The sequence below is a fragment of the Artemia sp. Qi Xiang Cuo genome, chromosome 16 (assembly GCF_049724085.1).
Source record: "Artemia sp. Qi Xiang Cuo chromosome 16, ASM4972408v1, whole genome shotgun sequence".
Classification (NCBI taxonomy): Eukaryota; Metazoa; Arthropoda; class Branchiopoda; order Anostraca; family Artemiidae; genus Artemia; species Artemia sp. Qi Xiang Cuo.
Genome location: NC_142809.1, coordinates 6,412,983 through 6,429,201, shown reverse-complemented (window position 1 = coordinate 6,429,201; position 16,219 = coordinate 6,412,983). Strand labels below are relative to the sequence as shown.

General features: G+C 36.7%; 1 protein-coding gene across 1 annotated transcript in view; it reads left to right on the top strand.

Annotated features, from left to right (window-relative positions):
* LOC148942506 (uncharacterized) overlaps positions 1-16,219 on the top strand; it is a 103,467-nt gene that overhangs the window by 50,643 nt on the left and 36,605 nt on the right. The window contains exon 4 of the mRNA XM_089102289.1: positions 3,220-3,382. Within this exon, the coding sequence (XP_088958415.1) occupies positions 3,220-3,382 (163 nt within the window). The remainder of the gene's footprint in view (positions 1-3,219; positions 3,383-16,219) is intronic.

Sequence of the window (16,219 nt, the reverse complement as noted above, 5' to 3'; positions counted from 1 at the left end):
TGACTCTTAAAAAGGGCACTAGCCACTCCAATTTCCAATTGAATGAGCCCTTTTCGAAGTTTCTACGACAACTCCTTCGAAAACGAAGTCCCCGGCTGAAGAAAAAAAAAAACACATCGTGCCCACATCGTTCTTTACTTAGGCAGCGCTAGCGCGCTGCCTATGAAAAGAGATCTGAGGGCAGCTAGCCTCCCCCCTCCCACTCCACGCCCTAAATGCATCAGATAAAAATTTTGAGATAGACATTTTGTTAAAAATAGTCCAAAGCTCAGATAACAAACATCTCCGGTGTCGACACAGCCCCCCCCCCCCCCCCGGGCCCGGGGGTAGGCGATGTTAGTTATGCCCTGGGGGCATATATGGTTGTTATGGAAGGGATGCTCGTATAAACTTCATAGAGGGTTCATTTGATTGGAAACCGAAAGTTGTAATTCACTTTTTAAGAGTCAAAAGTGATTGGAGGGCAACCAGCCTCCCCCCACACTCCATTTGTTTTTTTCCCAGAGGTACTCCATATAGAAGGGGTCGTCGTATAAACTTCAAAGGGGTTACATTCGATTGAAAATCGAGATTTTTAGTGTCCTTTTTAAGAGTCAAAAGTGATCGGAGGGCAACTAGCCCCCCAAGCCCTTTTTCCCCAAATACATCTGATAAAAAATTTGAGGTAGCCATTTTGTTAGAAATAGTTCGAAGATCATATAAGGAAAACTCCTGTGTTGACACAAACTCCCCAGGACCCGGGGCAGGCTTTGTAAGTATTGCTCTGGGGGCATATATGGTTCTTATGATAGGTATGCTCGTATTAACTTCGGAGAGTGCTCATTTGATTGGAAATTAAAAGTTCTAGTTCATTTTTAAAGAGTCAAATGATATCAGAGGGCAACTAGTCCCCCCCCCTCAATTCTGTTTTTTTATCAACTCATCCGATAATAGTTATTAGATAGCCATTTTTTTTTTAAATAGCTCAAAGATCATATTATGAAAACTCTGGGGTCGACACAACCCCCCAGGGCCCGGAGGCAGGCTGTGTAAGTAATGCTCTGGGGGTATATATAGTTTTTTATAGAAGGGATGCTCGTATAAACTTCGTAGAGGGCTCTTATGATTGAAAATTGAAAGTTCTCGTTCACTTTTTAAGAGTCAAAAGAGATTGAAGGGCAACTAGCCCCCCCCCTCTCAAAGCCCGATGTTTTCTCAAACTCATCCGATAAGAACTTTTAGAGAGCCATTTTTTTCAAAATAGTTCAAAGGTCAGATAACAAAAACTCCGAGGCCGACACAACCCCCCAGGGCCCGGTTGGCAGGCATTGTAAGCTATGTCCTTGGGCCATATGTGGTTGTTATAAAAGGGATGCTCGTATAAACTTCAGAGAGGGTTCATTTGGATGGAAATTAAAAGTTGTAGTTCATTTTCTCAGAGTGAAAAAAGATCGGAGGGGCAACTAGCCCCTCCCACCCTCCACGTCTTTGGGTTTAACGGATGGATAAACCCATCCGATAAAAATTTGGGGTGACCAGTTTGTTAAAAAATAGTTCAACCTTATGATATTAAAACTCTGGGGTCGATGCAACCCCCAGGGCCCAGGGACAGGCGTTGTAAGTTATACTCTGGGGATATATATAGTTCTTATAGACGGGATGCTCGTATAAACTTCAGAGAGGACTCATTTGATTGAAAATAGAAAGATCCAGGTCACTTTTAAAGAGTCAAAAGAGACCGAAGGTTAATTAGCCCCCCCCACGCCCTTTTTCCCCAAATACCCAAATTTTTCCCCCCAAATTTTGAAATAAGTTATTTTTTAAAACTTGAAAATTTTTGCAATCAAAAACGAACAAAAATTCATTACAAGCAACAAGCAATAATATAAATGGATAAATAGATCTTAAAGCAAGAAAAGCTTAGATTGAACATGAAAATCCAGCAGAACGATCAATGCCAGCAGACATACAATAGATATTAATGTAAATGAATAAATAAATCTTAAAACGAGTGACACTTTAATTGAATATGCAAATCAAGCTTGAAACGAACAAAAATCACTACAAACAAGAGTTTGGGTATCACCTCCTTCTCTCACTGTAAAAGTCAAAAACCTACTGCGTCATTGGCGCTTTACTGAAAACTATATGCGTTTTGAACAGTGTTGGAAAGTATAAACAACGTCAAATTGAATATTTTATGTATAATGATATTAATTGTCTGAAAGATCTATTAGCTCAAGAATTTATTTTACTGTTATTTTATTTTTATTTTCAATGCTGTAAGAACTTTAAAAGAAAATATTTTTAATAAAATTTGTTTTCAGCTAAGCGCCAATGACGCAGTAGGCTTTTGGTTTTTATTTACAGCTAAGGAAGGAGGCAGTATCCAAACTCTTGTTTGTAGTGAAACTATATTTATCTTGAACAACTTTAAAAAGAGCTAATAAATTAAACTGAATATTTGATGTATAATGATATTAATTGCCGAAAGCTCATCAGTTCAAAATTTTACTATCATTTTAATGTTTATTTTCAATATTAAGTACAAAAGAAAGTATTTGTCATAAAATTGGTTTTTACTTTTCTTTGAAAAACTTATTTTTCGAAAGTTTTTTTTAATTAATTACAATAAATAACCAAGTAAAAGTGAGCAGAAACTAAGAGGAGTAAGGCTTACCCCCCCCCCCCCCTTGTGCCTTCAAAAGACCAAACCATAATTTGTAATTTACTGAAAACTTCGAGCTACATATATATATATATATATATATATATATATATATATATATATATATATATATATATATATATATATATATATATATATATATATATATATATATATATATATATATATATATATATATATATATATATATATATATATATATATATATATATATATATATATATATATATATACTGATATTCATTTCTGAAAGTCTTAATGATTTTGGATCTATTTAAGTTAAAAAAAAAGAAAAAATGCTTAAAATGTATTTGTGGAAATAAATATTGCCCCCACTACGCTCTTTACTTAGGCAGTGCTATTGCACTGCCTATGATTTACGTCTAGTTGAAATAATGACTTTTTTTCAGGATGTGCTCGAAAATTATTGATCACTAGTTAAAATATATCATTACTTAATGCTCTCTCTCTCTCTGTCTCTTTCTGTTTGCCTTCTAATCGGTCGATCCTGCTTTTGTGGTTCAGTGTTAAATGAAATTGTTCCATTTCAGATAAAGCAGGTTCTCAACCTCTGTCGCCGTTGTATGGATTTTCATATCCCCAGTCTCATCTTCTTGACCCTGGCAGGTCTTCAGAGTTTATCATAAGGATCCAAGAGAAAGCATATCTATACGTCCACACTATGACCAATTTTTACCGTCAGGCTTTCAAAAGGTTTCTTTTTTGCTTTCTCTTTCAATCGTTAAGGGCTGAAGACATGTAACTTTTTCGGCACCGAATTGCCAAAAAAATGACAGCGATTCGAGCTTGGAAAATTTTATAGTTTTCGGTACCGATTTACAAAAACGACAAAAAATTTCATCGTGATCATCCTCAATCGTTTCCTTCTCTTCAGCAGGAAAATCAAAAGTCCTAAGTTGAGATCAAGAATAATTAACCCTCATTAAGCTTTCACTTGCTTAATGCCCCATAAATATAATTTATGCAACTATTGAAAAAAAAAGCAAATATTGATAACCTGCAGTTGACTATTGGTGCCCATCATGTTTAGTTTTGAAAATCTTGCCCAAAGGGTAGCGTTTTTGTACCGTTAACGTTTGCCCGCCGAGCTGCTGAAAACGATGTCGTAAAAAGTTACGTGTTTTCGGCCCTTTAGCATAGAAAGTAGTCAGGGGCTAAAAAAAAAATAATCGTGAAAACTTTTTTACAAGTAATAGCTCCATTTTTTTTTCTGGTTTTAGTTTTCTGTTATCTCTTTGGTCTTAAATCGGTTTTTGCGAGAAAACAGGTTAAAAACTAGAGTTATGTTTCTGAAAAATGATTGTTGCATTTTTTTTTAGATTTTGGTTTACTTTTTTCTCCGTGGTTTCATAAAGTTCGCCAGTTTTTTTTTCCCGGCCTTAGTTGTTTTGTTGCGGAAAAACAGAGATCATAAACCAAAAATTAACAGAATCGGGGAGATATTTGTATTGCAAGGATTTAATAAATATATTTTAAATATTATTTAAATGCTTATAAATAACTAACGTGGAAATACAAGCATTTCAGAAAATACGAAATAACTATCATAGGTATGAACCGGGAGCCGGCGTCCCCCCCCTTCCTCAAAAAATTTCTCCCGAAAAATTCCCCTTATCGATAATTCCCTCCCATGGAAAATTTCCTCATACACAAAAGTGAGCAGTCAAAGAGAAAGTACAAAATAGGTCCTCAAGATTTCGATCAGATGTCCTAAGGGGTAACAAAAGGACCAAATTTATACATTAAACAGTTTTAGGACAGGGGCTGGTTAGTCTCCAATCAATTTCAACTTATAATAAAAGAAGAAAGAACTAGAACTTTCTGATCGAATGAGCATCCTTCGAAATTTTTACGAAGAAAAAGATGTAACAGCAGAGTCATCTCTTTGGTCTTAATTCGGCTGTTGCAAGAAAACGGATTAAATACTTGGTTTATCTTTCTGAAAATGATTTCTCCCAGGTGTCATGAAGTTTTTTTTTTTATTTTATTTCCCTGGCCTTAGTTGTCTTGTTGTTGAAAAACGGAGACCATAAATCGAAAAAAAAAACAGAAGTGGGGAATATCCGTAATACAAGGATTTGGTAACTATATTTTAAATGTAATTTAAATGCTTAGAAATGCCTAACGTGGAAGTACAAGCATTTTAGAAAATAGGGAATAACTGTTTTAGGTATGAACTGGAACGTTATTATCGAAATAAGTTTCTGATACTGAGGTGGTGGTTCGGTGTTACTCTGCTTTTGCCCCTGAAATTATAGTAAGTCAACTTAAAAATAAATGTATATTTTTAACTGCAAGGAAATTTCTTAAAGTACAAAGGGCATAAAAAAATGAAATTGCCCCCCTGGTTCAGTCTTAGGTCTATTTGTACCGGGATACTGTGATTGTCTAAGATTTTTCTTTTTGTTGCTCCATAGATATGAATTTTTTAGGGAAATAGCCAATCTTTTTCTGTATTCCCACGAACAACCGTGAAAATAAATAAACAGACTATTTCAATATATTTTCTTCTTGAATTTCTGGGCACTTCTTATTATAATTGTAAAATCAAATTTAGTTTTATTTTTGCCCCATCCCGAAATTTATGGCTATTATCGTGCGTAAAAATTCGACATTTTACGGACGCTTCTCGTCCGCAGAAATTCGACATTTTACGGACGCTTCTCGTCCGTAAGAATTCAAACATTAACAATCGGCTAATTCGAGCTACTCCTTGAAAGGAAAGCTAGACCTTTTTAAACACTGTTTGACGCCGTATGTTTTAGTTTTTTTCTGATTTTCCTTCAAGTTTCTTTTTTTTAATGTTAATGAAGATTATGAATATGGTTTTTGAAAAGGAGGAAGAACCTAGCAGTTTTAAAAAAATCTTAATTAAGCCCCTGTATAAGTCAGGTGATAAGAAAGAGTTTGGTAATTATCGGAGCATTAGCCTAGTTTCTGTAGGTAGAAAATTACTTAGTAATATTATACTTTTTAGACTGAGAGATGCTGTAGACAAAGTTATAAAAGATGAACAGTGCGGTTGTAGAAAAAGTAGAGGATGTGCCGACCAAATTTTCACTCTTAGGTTGATAATTGAGAAGTATCTGAATTAAAATTTTCACTCTTAGGTTGATAATTGACAAGTGTCTGAATTATTAAACACCTTTCTTTAGTCCTCAGTTTTATAGATTATGAGCAAGCGTTCGATTCCGTTGATAGAAGAGCTTTAGCGATGTATGTTATACCAGACAAATACATTAAAGTGATTAGTGCTATGTACGAGAAAAACACTGCTGCGGTTAAGGTAGAAAATGATATTAACAGCTGGTTTCCTATTAAATTAGGAGTTAAGCAGAATTGTGTTCTGTCCCCCTTTATATGGATCATTGTGATAGGCTTTGTCTCAAAGAGCACAGGAAAGGTAATGGAAGAACACGAAACTAAATGGGGAGGAAAAATTTAATTTAAAAAACCAAAACATAATTTGCACTTTACTGAAAACAAAATAAATTTAAAATGTTTGCACTTTGTTTACTTTAATAAATAAAAAATTATTAAAACTTTAGGAAATGAATAACAATATATGTATATTAAACTGGCAATCCACGGTCATTTGTTTTTTTTTTTTTCAGTAAAGTGTAAATTATGTCCTGGTCTGGAGAAGTTTTGGGGGTTGTCAGCCCTACTCATAGTAATTTTTGCTCGTTTTGACTTTGACTCGGTTATTCATTGTAATTTCTTTTCGTTTTGAGTTTCATTTATTTATTGATGGTGATTTGTGATAGTTTTACGCTTGGAAGGTTATTTGACTTTATTTCTGCCCATTTTTGACTTAATGAAGCTCTTTACTTTTCTTCGAAAAACTTGTTTTGTGGATTTTTTTTGGAAACTAATCGCTGTAAAACGCGGAGGTCTTTTCATTAAAAATTGAATTCCCGATTTTCCCAATTTTTGAAGACATGTGGCTGTGTACATTTCCACATAACCAAATCAAACATCTTAACCACCATAAAACGAACAACTGCGTGTGAAGGTCTTTTACTTAAAAATAATTTAATTCCCGATTTCTCGAATTTTTGAAGACATATGTGAATTTCCACTTTACCAGTTTAAAGAATCAGATTTCATTTTCAATGCTCTTGGTACTTTAAGACTTACCCCAACTTCGTCTGGCCCGTAATATATAGGTCTGTGTAAATTAAAAATACAATAATTTAAATTGGCTATTGAACATAAAAAATTATAGAAATAAATTACAATGAGCTTATTAGATTCAGGGTAGATGTTTATCTAGAAAATTTCCAGTTTTTTTTATTACTTTGGCAAAAACAAAAAGGAACACCTCAGTTGGTGCACTTTCTTATGCTTTTTCCAAATATAGACCAATCATTACTTTCACAAATACTAATAATGAAATTTCAATTCAACTAATTCGAACCATCAGATTTTATTTTCAGTGTCCTTGGTATTCTAAGACTTATCCTAACTTTATCTGGTCTCTTTAAGGACATGGTCCGTTTAAGGATTTTTAAAATTCAAAATTAAATTAAAATTCACCGAAAAACATAACATTGCCATCGTGAATAAAACGTGTACTTGCCACTTTTACAAATTACGCAGGAAAGTAATAAATCAGATTCAGATTCAATCGGGTTTAATTAAAACAAATAGAAATAAATAAACATCTCTATGCAAAAAACGTACGTTGAGTCCCTTAAAAAAATAACGAGTCCTCCTAATCACGCTTTCCGACTCTCGCTTTACTCCTCAACACAACCACATTCCTCAACCATACAATTGACTATCTAAGAGATTCCCCCCTTCCTCCCCAAAAGCACAGCTACCTTAACCTCACTAAAAAAAAAATCAATAAATATAACAAAAAAAACAAACCGAGATAATAATGATAATAATTAAAAAAAAAAAAAAAAATCTCAATTATTAATAAACTCTATTTATTGAATATTCAATAAGATATTTTTTCAAATTATTTTTAAAAGACACAAGGGAGCTTCTACATCTCAGCTCTTGTGGAAGCATGTTCCATACTTTTGCGCACGCCACATCCGGTGCAAAATCCGACCGTACTGTAGGTGTTCGTCTCACCAGAAGGTTTGAGGCAGATCTCGTGTTCCTAGGATGCTGTTCCGATATCAACTGGAATAGATTGTGGAATGATGATGGAAGTAATCCGGATAAAAATTTAAAAACTATAACTGAGCATGATAAATAATACAGTAATTCGCTGAAAAGAAAATCGTCCATATTTACAATTATTTTTTGGACACGGTTATGGATTAAATCAAGCCTTTTCACGGGGGATATGAACTTTGACTGCCTAATTTACACACAATACTACAGATGGGGCTTGATGAGTCCATTAAAAAGTAGACGAAGGATTTTTTGAGAGAAAGGGTTTTTCAATTTCCTGATACTCCCAAGATTACGGGAGAGCTTCAGCTCCACAGCGCTGATGTGATGTACGAAGGATAAGTTTTCGTCAAGGAGTACACCTAGGTACCTGGCATAGACAGTTTTCAGTCGTCTGATCGTTCCTCGAGAAGTCGTTATTCCCGATACCTCTGGGCGAAGAGGTGGAATCCTTGAGAAGAAGAGAACGCAAGATTTGTCAACATTTATTACAAATCGTTTGGCATCCATCCAAATGTAAGTTTCTTCTAAGATGACCTCAAGTTTACTCTGGAGCGCTGACATGTCGGTGTCACAAGAGGCCATTGTAGTGTCATCTGCGAACGCCACAAGTTCATCCGATTCATCATCGCTGCTCGAAATTTCTAGGTCGCAACATAACTTGCAGCACCGTGAAGTCCTGGAGTTAGGGTTCAGAACGCGACTTAGGTTATTCACATGAACCAGGAATGACAGTGGGCCTAAGAGTGAGTCTCGCGGCACACCGAAGTTGACAACGGTGTTATTCAATAGATCTTCTCCTATATAAACACGTCATCGACTAAGGTAAGACCGGAACCATCGTAGAGCCTCCCCTCTAACGACACTGTGCTCTTTCTTACGTAATAGAATTCCATAATACATACTGTCGAACGCTTTTTTTATGTCAAGAAAAATAGCAGCTGGCACAAGTCCCAGGTCAAGTGCTTTATTAATGAATAGGCTTAGTGATGCCAGGGCATCTTCCGTCGAGTGTCCGGGTCTGAATCCAAATTGGCGTTGGTTAAGGAATCAGTTAGCTTCCAGAAAAGAGTAAAGTTGGTTCTTCATAGGTTTTTCAAACACTTTGGAAAACACCGAAAGAATAGAGATGGGTCGAAAGTTAGACGGGTCGTCCTGAGGGCCACCTTTTTGGAGGGGAACTATTCTTGCCTTCTTGAGAAGTGATGGAAACATACCCGTCTCCAAGGAGAGATTTACCAAATGTGTTAAAGGTTGTAGTACGGACGGCAATACTGCTTTCAACACTTTAGAATGAATGCGGTCGAATCCAGTGGCGGATGCTCCTCTCAAGCCCTTGACAATCATCGAAACATCCGCCGAAGTTACAGGAATGGGTGCCATCGATTTGACACACGCTGGGCCCAAAAAGTCCCTGTAGGACTTTCTGGGGGGGTTGCACTGTGTTAGCCGTTTTTTCTCCAATTTTGGCGAAGAAGGTACAAAGAGCTTTTGCAACTTGTGCTGGTTCAGTCAAAGTTTCTCCATCAACCGTAATTTTGGATGGTAGTTCAGGCTGTTGGTTATTCGGTCGTAACACTGAATTGACTGTCTTCCATGCTTTCCTTCCATCCTTCCCACTTTCGGCTAGCCTTTGATAAAGTAATCCCTTTTAGCTTTTCTGAGAACTGGCCGTAGGCATTTCTTATAAATTTCATAACTCCGCAGGCTAGCTACATTTGGTAGATTAGGGTATTCCGCCCAAAGATTATTCTTTTTATTGATGCACCTGAGTAAACTTTCTGTAACCCACGGGCAAATTGGTGCCTTTTTTCTGCCGCGTTTCTTTATTTTTTCTTTAAAACAACATGCCTCATATAGTGTTGTAAATGTACTGTGAAAAATTTCAAATCCTTCATTCAGATCTTCTTTCTCCATAACGCTATCCCAGGTCGTTTTTTCCAATTCCTCGTTAAGTAACCGCAAGTTTTCTTCACTAAGATATACAACCGGAATATCATCTCTAGTTTTTGAAAATGACCTTGTTGCCTTTGATTTTTCGAAAACGGTACATAAGGGGAAGTGGTCCGACATGTCACTGATGATTACTGAAGCCGAGAGTGGAGGTAGAGTAGAGAAAACATTGTCTATTAGTGAATGAGTACTCTCAGTTACTCTCGTTGGGATAGTTGTCGACGGGTAAAGATTAGATCCAGACATAAGAGTAATAAGTTCATTAGCGGTATTAGTTAGGGGATAGGCTAGGTTGATGTTGAAATCACCCATGATGACCACACCATAATTTTGTTTTTCAAACATTTGGAGTTTTTTCAGCAAATATTACAAAAGCAAAGAAACAGAACCTGGCGGTGATCGGTAAATTTCCCCAACCATTACCTTCTGTTGCGAAGGAAGAGACATATCAAGAAAAAGTGACTCAAAAATACCTTCTATATTTTGAGTAAGTTTGCCATTAACACAGACTGGGTATTTGCTCTTTGTGTAGATTGCCAATCCTCCTCGTGCTGACTCTTTTCTGTGTACAAAATTCGATGTATACCCGGGGATATCTACCGGTATGTCAGTCTGCCTCGTCAGGAATGTTTCACACAGTCCAAGAACGTCAGGTCGTATTTGTCGGCACATGGTCATTACATCTGTCAGTGACGAACATAATCCTTGGCAGTTGAGCTGAACTATACTGAGCTGAGATTCAGAGCATCCCTGGGGCATACTCATTAACTGAATATATTTACTTCGAAGAAATTCATTTTCACTAAAAAAATAACAATTATTTTCATTACTAATTACACTATCAAAAGTTTCTTCCAAATTTAAGAACGACTTCTCTAACTGTTCTAACTTTTGAGCTACTGGCAAGGTAGTGGGCCTCGGGGACGAAGTCAAGGAACTCAAAACTTACCCAAAACTCTCTGGGGAATGTGGTCGCATCTTGGAGCAAAGCGAAGAGCCGTGAGAAATGAACACACCCGAATGAACTTCATTGAAACTGCAACAAAAAACTGATGTAAACAAACATGGACTACCACAAGAAATACAGAAAAATGGAAAATGAAACATTTCTGGAAAAAAAATCACTCATTTCGGCAAGCGGCAAAAAAGAACTAATTCATCAATGACAATCTTTTCCGTTTCCGCTGCTGTAGCCCCAATAACAAATAATAATAATAATAATAAAAAAAAATAAAAATAAAAAATCTTAACTAATTTTATCATATTTTTCCTTCATCTCTTCGACTACAGCAGGCGGAGCTATCAGACAACAACAAACAAATCACACTAATAGCATTTCAAGCATCAAAGTCGGTATCGTCAGGTTCGGCGGGTACTGCGAACTTTAGTGGATCAAAGCAGTCGTCTGGAGATTCAGTCCATTGTAAATTTCGCGACTTTTTGACCTCTAACCACAGTCTTATTCTTCGCTGGACAACACGAGTTTCTGCAACCTTTTCTGCTGCCGATTTAGAACTTTTCAGCTTGTACCCGAGCGCTAGTAATTCTTTTCTTCATTTACCGAGCTCAGCTGGCAAGTCTGTTGACACATTGAAACCCGTTTTTTTCAGCTTTCCACATTCTTTCATAATAGCTGAGCGTTCAGTGTCTGAGAGGCTAATAAAGATAGGCTCGATAGATTTCTGCTTACCAGCACACTGTCTATAAGACACATTTGATGTGACAAGAGGCTATACGTTCTACGAATAAATGTCCTTACCAATTCATTGTTGTCTAATGCAGAATTTTGTTTTTCACCTTCTTCACGAAAATTCATCGGAAAAAACAGTAATAGTACAAAATATTTATAACGATTAGACTAGTACGGTGCTTTGTTTGATTTATTTACCACCTCTTCAAATTTTTCTTTTACCTCCTTACTTTACTTTTACTTTCGGCGGGGACCAGATGATGAACTGTCCTGCCCGGCATCAAAGGATCTTGGGATGACTTCCGACAACCACTTGGACCTGTCGGCTGCATCTTCTCCGGTGATCTTCAGCCAGTCTTTGTCCCATCTCCGACCGTGTATTCTGAATCCTCCCCACAGTTCCAGGTCCTCCTTGAAATTTTGCCACAGGTTTTTCTTTTGTCCTCCTGGTTTACGTTTCCAGGAGTGGGCTGGTTCGCAGATAGGGACGTCTCGACATATCGTGCCTTCGGGACGGCGCAATGTGTGGCTGAGGAGTCTTAGGCGACGTCTTTTAACGATAAGCGATAGCTCTTCTGATTAGCCACAGCGACTCCTTTCTTCGCTATTGGAAATTCTTTCCCATCTCTTAATGCGGAGGATGTAACGAAGGCAGCGGTGGTCGAACACGTCCAAAGTTCTCGCGTCTTCAGCCTTGATCGGCCATGTCTCGCAAGCATACAGTAGTGCTGCTCGGACAGTTGCCTCTCTCGTACCGCTTTTGCTTTTCATTTTGAGCTCTTGAACAATATGATGTGACGATCTATGAATTTAGTATAGAAATCCTAGAGTTCGTTCTAATGTGTCCTCAACGTTGAACATTCATAAATAAGACCAAAAAAGGGGGAAAATTGATAATTCTTAAATAAGACCAAAAAAGGGGGAAAGTTCCTTAAAAGGGCTAAAAATAATATTTTCTTCACTATTACCACCCCAAGAAAAGCTGGATCTTAACCACCAGTCAATAGACCCAAAGACACCAGATACGAAATGGGAAAAGTAAAAGCTTATGTTAACATCTACAGCTCATTACTTCAGTGTGGGGAGCTACGGATGCCTGAGGGTAATATTATCCCAACAGTTAAAAGGGAGAGGCAGTTCCAGATTGTCATGAAAGATAGAAAGGAAGTGGAACAGGAGATAGAGCTGCTCCACCGAAGCAACACAATAATCTGTTATACTGATGGTTTGTGGTTTGATGCAAAACAGGGGGTTGGAGTAGTAATATACCAGAATGCTCCTGATGTGGAAAAGGGGGTAATTAGTTATCACCTGGGAAATTTTGCTACAGTTTTTCAGGCTGAAATGTTCGGAATAGAACGGGTGGCTGAAAGGCTGTCGCAAATGGGAAGCACAGGAAACGACAAACGTATCTTAACTGACAACCAAGGATGCCTAAAGGCTCTTCAGGATGTTAAGAGCTGACAAAAGAGAGAATCGGGATGATACTAACCCCTGAGTAGCTTGGCATCCAAATTACCGTGACGTGGGTTTTAGAGCACTCTGGAATAGAGATTAATGAGATGGCAGATAAAGCAGCTAAGGCTGGGGCATCATTGAGACGCTATGGTCCAGAACCTTTCATCCCAATATGCTGCAAGGCGGCGGTGAGGAGTTGGAGCAATGACAGAGCAGAACAAAGTTGGCATAGGAAGGTGGAATGTAAGGAAACGGAGGAATTACTCCCGAAGTTTAATCTCACCCTGACTAAATTTTCTACGAATGGAAAGGTCTGAGACAAGAATGGTTTTTGAAGCCATAACAGGAATTGGAAGTTTTGGAAAACATCTTTCCCGAATAGGGAAGGCCGAATCCCCATTATGCCAAAAGTGCGAGATAAAAACAAAACTTTTGAAGTAAACGACACATAACAATCTAAGTTATAATCAAAAGCTCAATAAACTGTAAAATCACTATTACACAGTCACCAAAATAACTGCATGAAGGTACATCAGACGTGACTTCTTCTATTTTGTATGGGGGAAATGCACTAGAAAGGCACATGCCTGAACAAGGGGGCTATTGAGTCAACCATCCAACGTTGGCTCAAAGGATTTCTCTCTGGAAAAACTGAGGACAAAACTTTTAACTGTTTTGAAAAGGGAGGCTTAAAAAAAAAAAAAAAAAAATTGGAACAATTATCGTTGAACAACTATGCCTGTTGAGATGCATAGGTACATGTGGCACAAATGCAGGATCCGAGGAGGGAGTTCTAAGAAATCTCGGAATTTCTACGATTATTCTGTTTTTTTTTATGTATAATTTTTTTGTGAAGGTTTTTTAAAATATATATTTATATTTTTGTCTAACCTTCCTCCTAAATTCAACGAAAATCCCCCCCCCCCCTGTGTAAAAGTTCCCTTCATCGAGAATTCCTACTCTCCGCGAAAAAAATATCACTGGAAAAGTTTTGCCCGCATATAGTATAACGATTGTTTTTTTTTTAATTTTGAGGGAGAGAAAAATTAATTTTTATTAAATACCAATATTCACAAAAAAAAATAATATCAAACAGACCTGCCACGTAAAAATCTATACAGATTTTTTTGTGGTAGGACTCACTATTCTATTTAATCATATATATATTGAAAAAAAAACTTAATCATATATACAATGGAAAAAAAATAAAAACAATATTGCAATCACATAAATAAATATGAAATAAACCTCATGGGAACCGCAAACCAATCCTTACACAAGACAGAATACTCCACATAGTACAGGACGAGGTGGGCTGACAATATCCCCCACTACTTGACGCATTGATCTACCATACAGATACGAACGAAAACAATCAATCGACTTTCCCTTTATGCTTAAATGTGACATTTTATCTAACAACAGCCCAAAATCAACAGTACGGAAAGCTTTTTTAAAATCAATAAAAATAGTTAAAGGAGTCAAAGGAGTCTCGAATACATTGTTTAAAACATCAAGAAGGTGGTGCAATGCGTGACTAGTAGAATGATATTTTCGGATTCCAAGTTGTGTGTCACATAAAAACCCAAGAGGATTAAGGCAGGAATATAGTTTCTTATGAACAACCTTTTCAAATATTTTTGAAAAAAGTGGCAGAATCGATATAGGTCTCCAGCTGGACATTTCTCTTTTGTCACCACCTTTATGTAAAGGTATAATGTTTGCTTGTTTTAAAGCATCTGGGAACTGACCTTTTTCCATAGATAGGTTCACCAAGTACAGAAGACAAGGCAAAAGGTAAGCGGCAACAGCCTTAAATGCCTTAAGGCTAAGACCGTCAATTCCTGCTGAATTCGATTTTTTTGTTTTCAGTGCGTCCTCGAGGTCAGACTGAGTGCACTAAACGAATTTCATGGAACGATCATCAATAAACAGCTCATTTTTATACCCATGGTCGGCAACATCATTTTTAAGATCAATTCCAACATTTGAAAAATATTTACAAAACTCATCACTAACACCTTTCTTACCTTTAACTTGTTTTTCACTGACTACAAGTTCATCCACTGGTTCTGTAGAGTTATTACCAGGTTGTGCCTCATATATCACTTACCAAGTTCACTTAACTTCACCGTTTTTATCACGAAACGTCTCTGAATAATAATGTTTCATTGATGACCTTCTCAGGGAATTCACATTGTTACGAATTTTCCTAGATTCTTCAAGGTTTTGTTGTGTTGGAGAATACAGGCACAACCGATAAAGTCTGTTCCGTTCACTAATTTTTACCAAAATTTTATTTGTCACCCACAGTTTCCTTGGGATATTTTTCTTTTTACGAACAACCTTCACAGGGAAACACTAATCAAAAATAGGTGACGATATTTTAAAAAAATTGTCAAACGTCACTGATGCGTTTTCATTGTTATTCATAATTTCGTCCTAAGAAACTATACTTATCTCTTCTTGAAACTGTTAAATATTTTCAGGCTTAAGATCCCTAACTGTTGTTTTCCCCATCTTAAAAACCTTTTTTCCAGTGTCCCGAATTACGCACGCCAAAGGAAGATGATCAGAACCTGGACATATGATCACGTCGCAATAGTTTTTCGGTATAAGGTTCGCCGATAAATAAATATTATCAATAAGGGTAGCCGACTGACTAGTAATCCGTGTCGGTGTTTCTGCTACCGGAAAAAAATTGTGCGACAACATAAGATTTAAAAAATCATGGTTAGAACTACTTAAATTAAGAAGATTAAAATTAAAATCACCAATAAAAACCCGATCCAATTTCAACGCCGCTCTATCCGAAATAAACTTATCAAAATCACAAAGAAAGTCCTCCGGATTAGCACTAGGTGGCCGGTATACTAAACAGACTAACAACTTTTTCTTCTCCGAAACTTCAATCTCAATAGAAAAAGTTTCAATCTTACCTTCAATCCAACAATTTAAATCCTTGTTTACTATGTATCTTATTTGATCCTTAATTATAAATGCAAGTCCACCCCGCATCATAGAATTTCTTGATTTTGAAACCAGCTGGTACCCTGGAAAAGTATATGATGGGAGAAAGCTATCCTGCGTAAGAAAAGATTCGCATATACCCAACATATCAATTTTACCACAACATGAAATAAGAAGGTTCGACACTTAAGAAAAATTTGACGTGATATGACAGTTCCACTGACCAATACATAAATCCATATTTGTCACATTAATTACATAATATCAGCATATCACATTAATTACATACTATTCATAATATCAACATATCTACTATGCCTCATCGG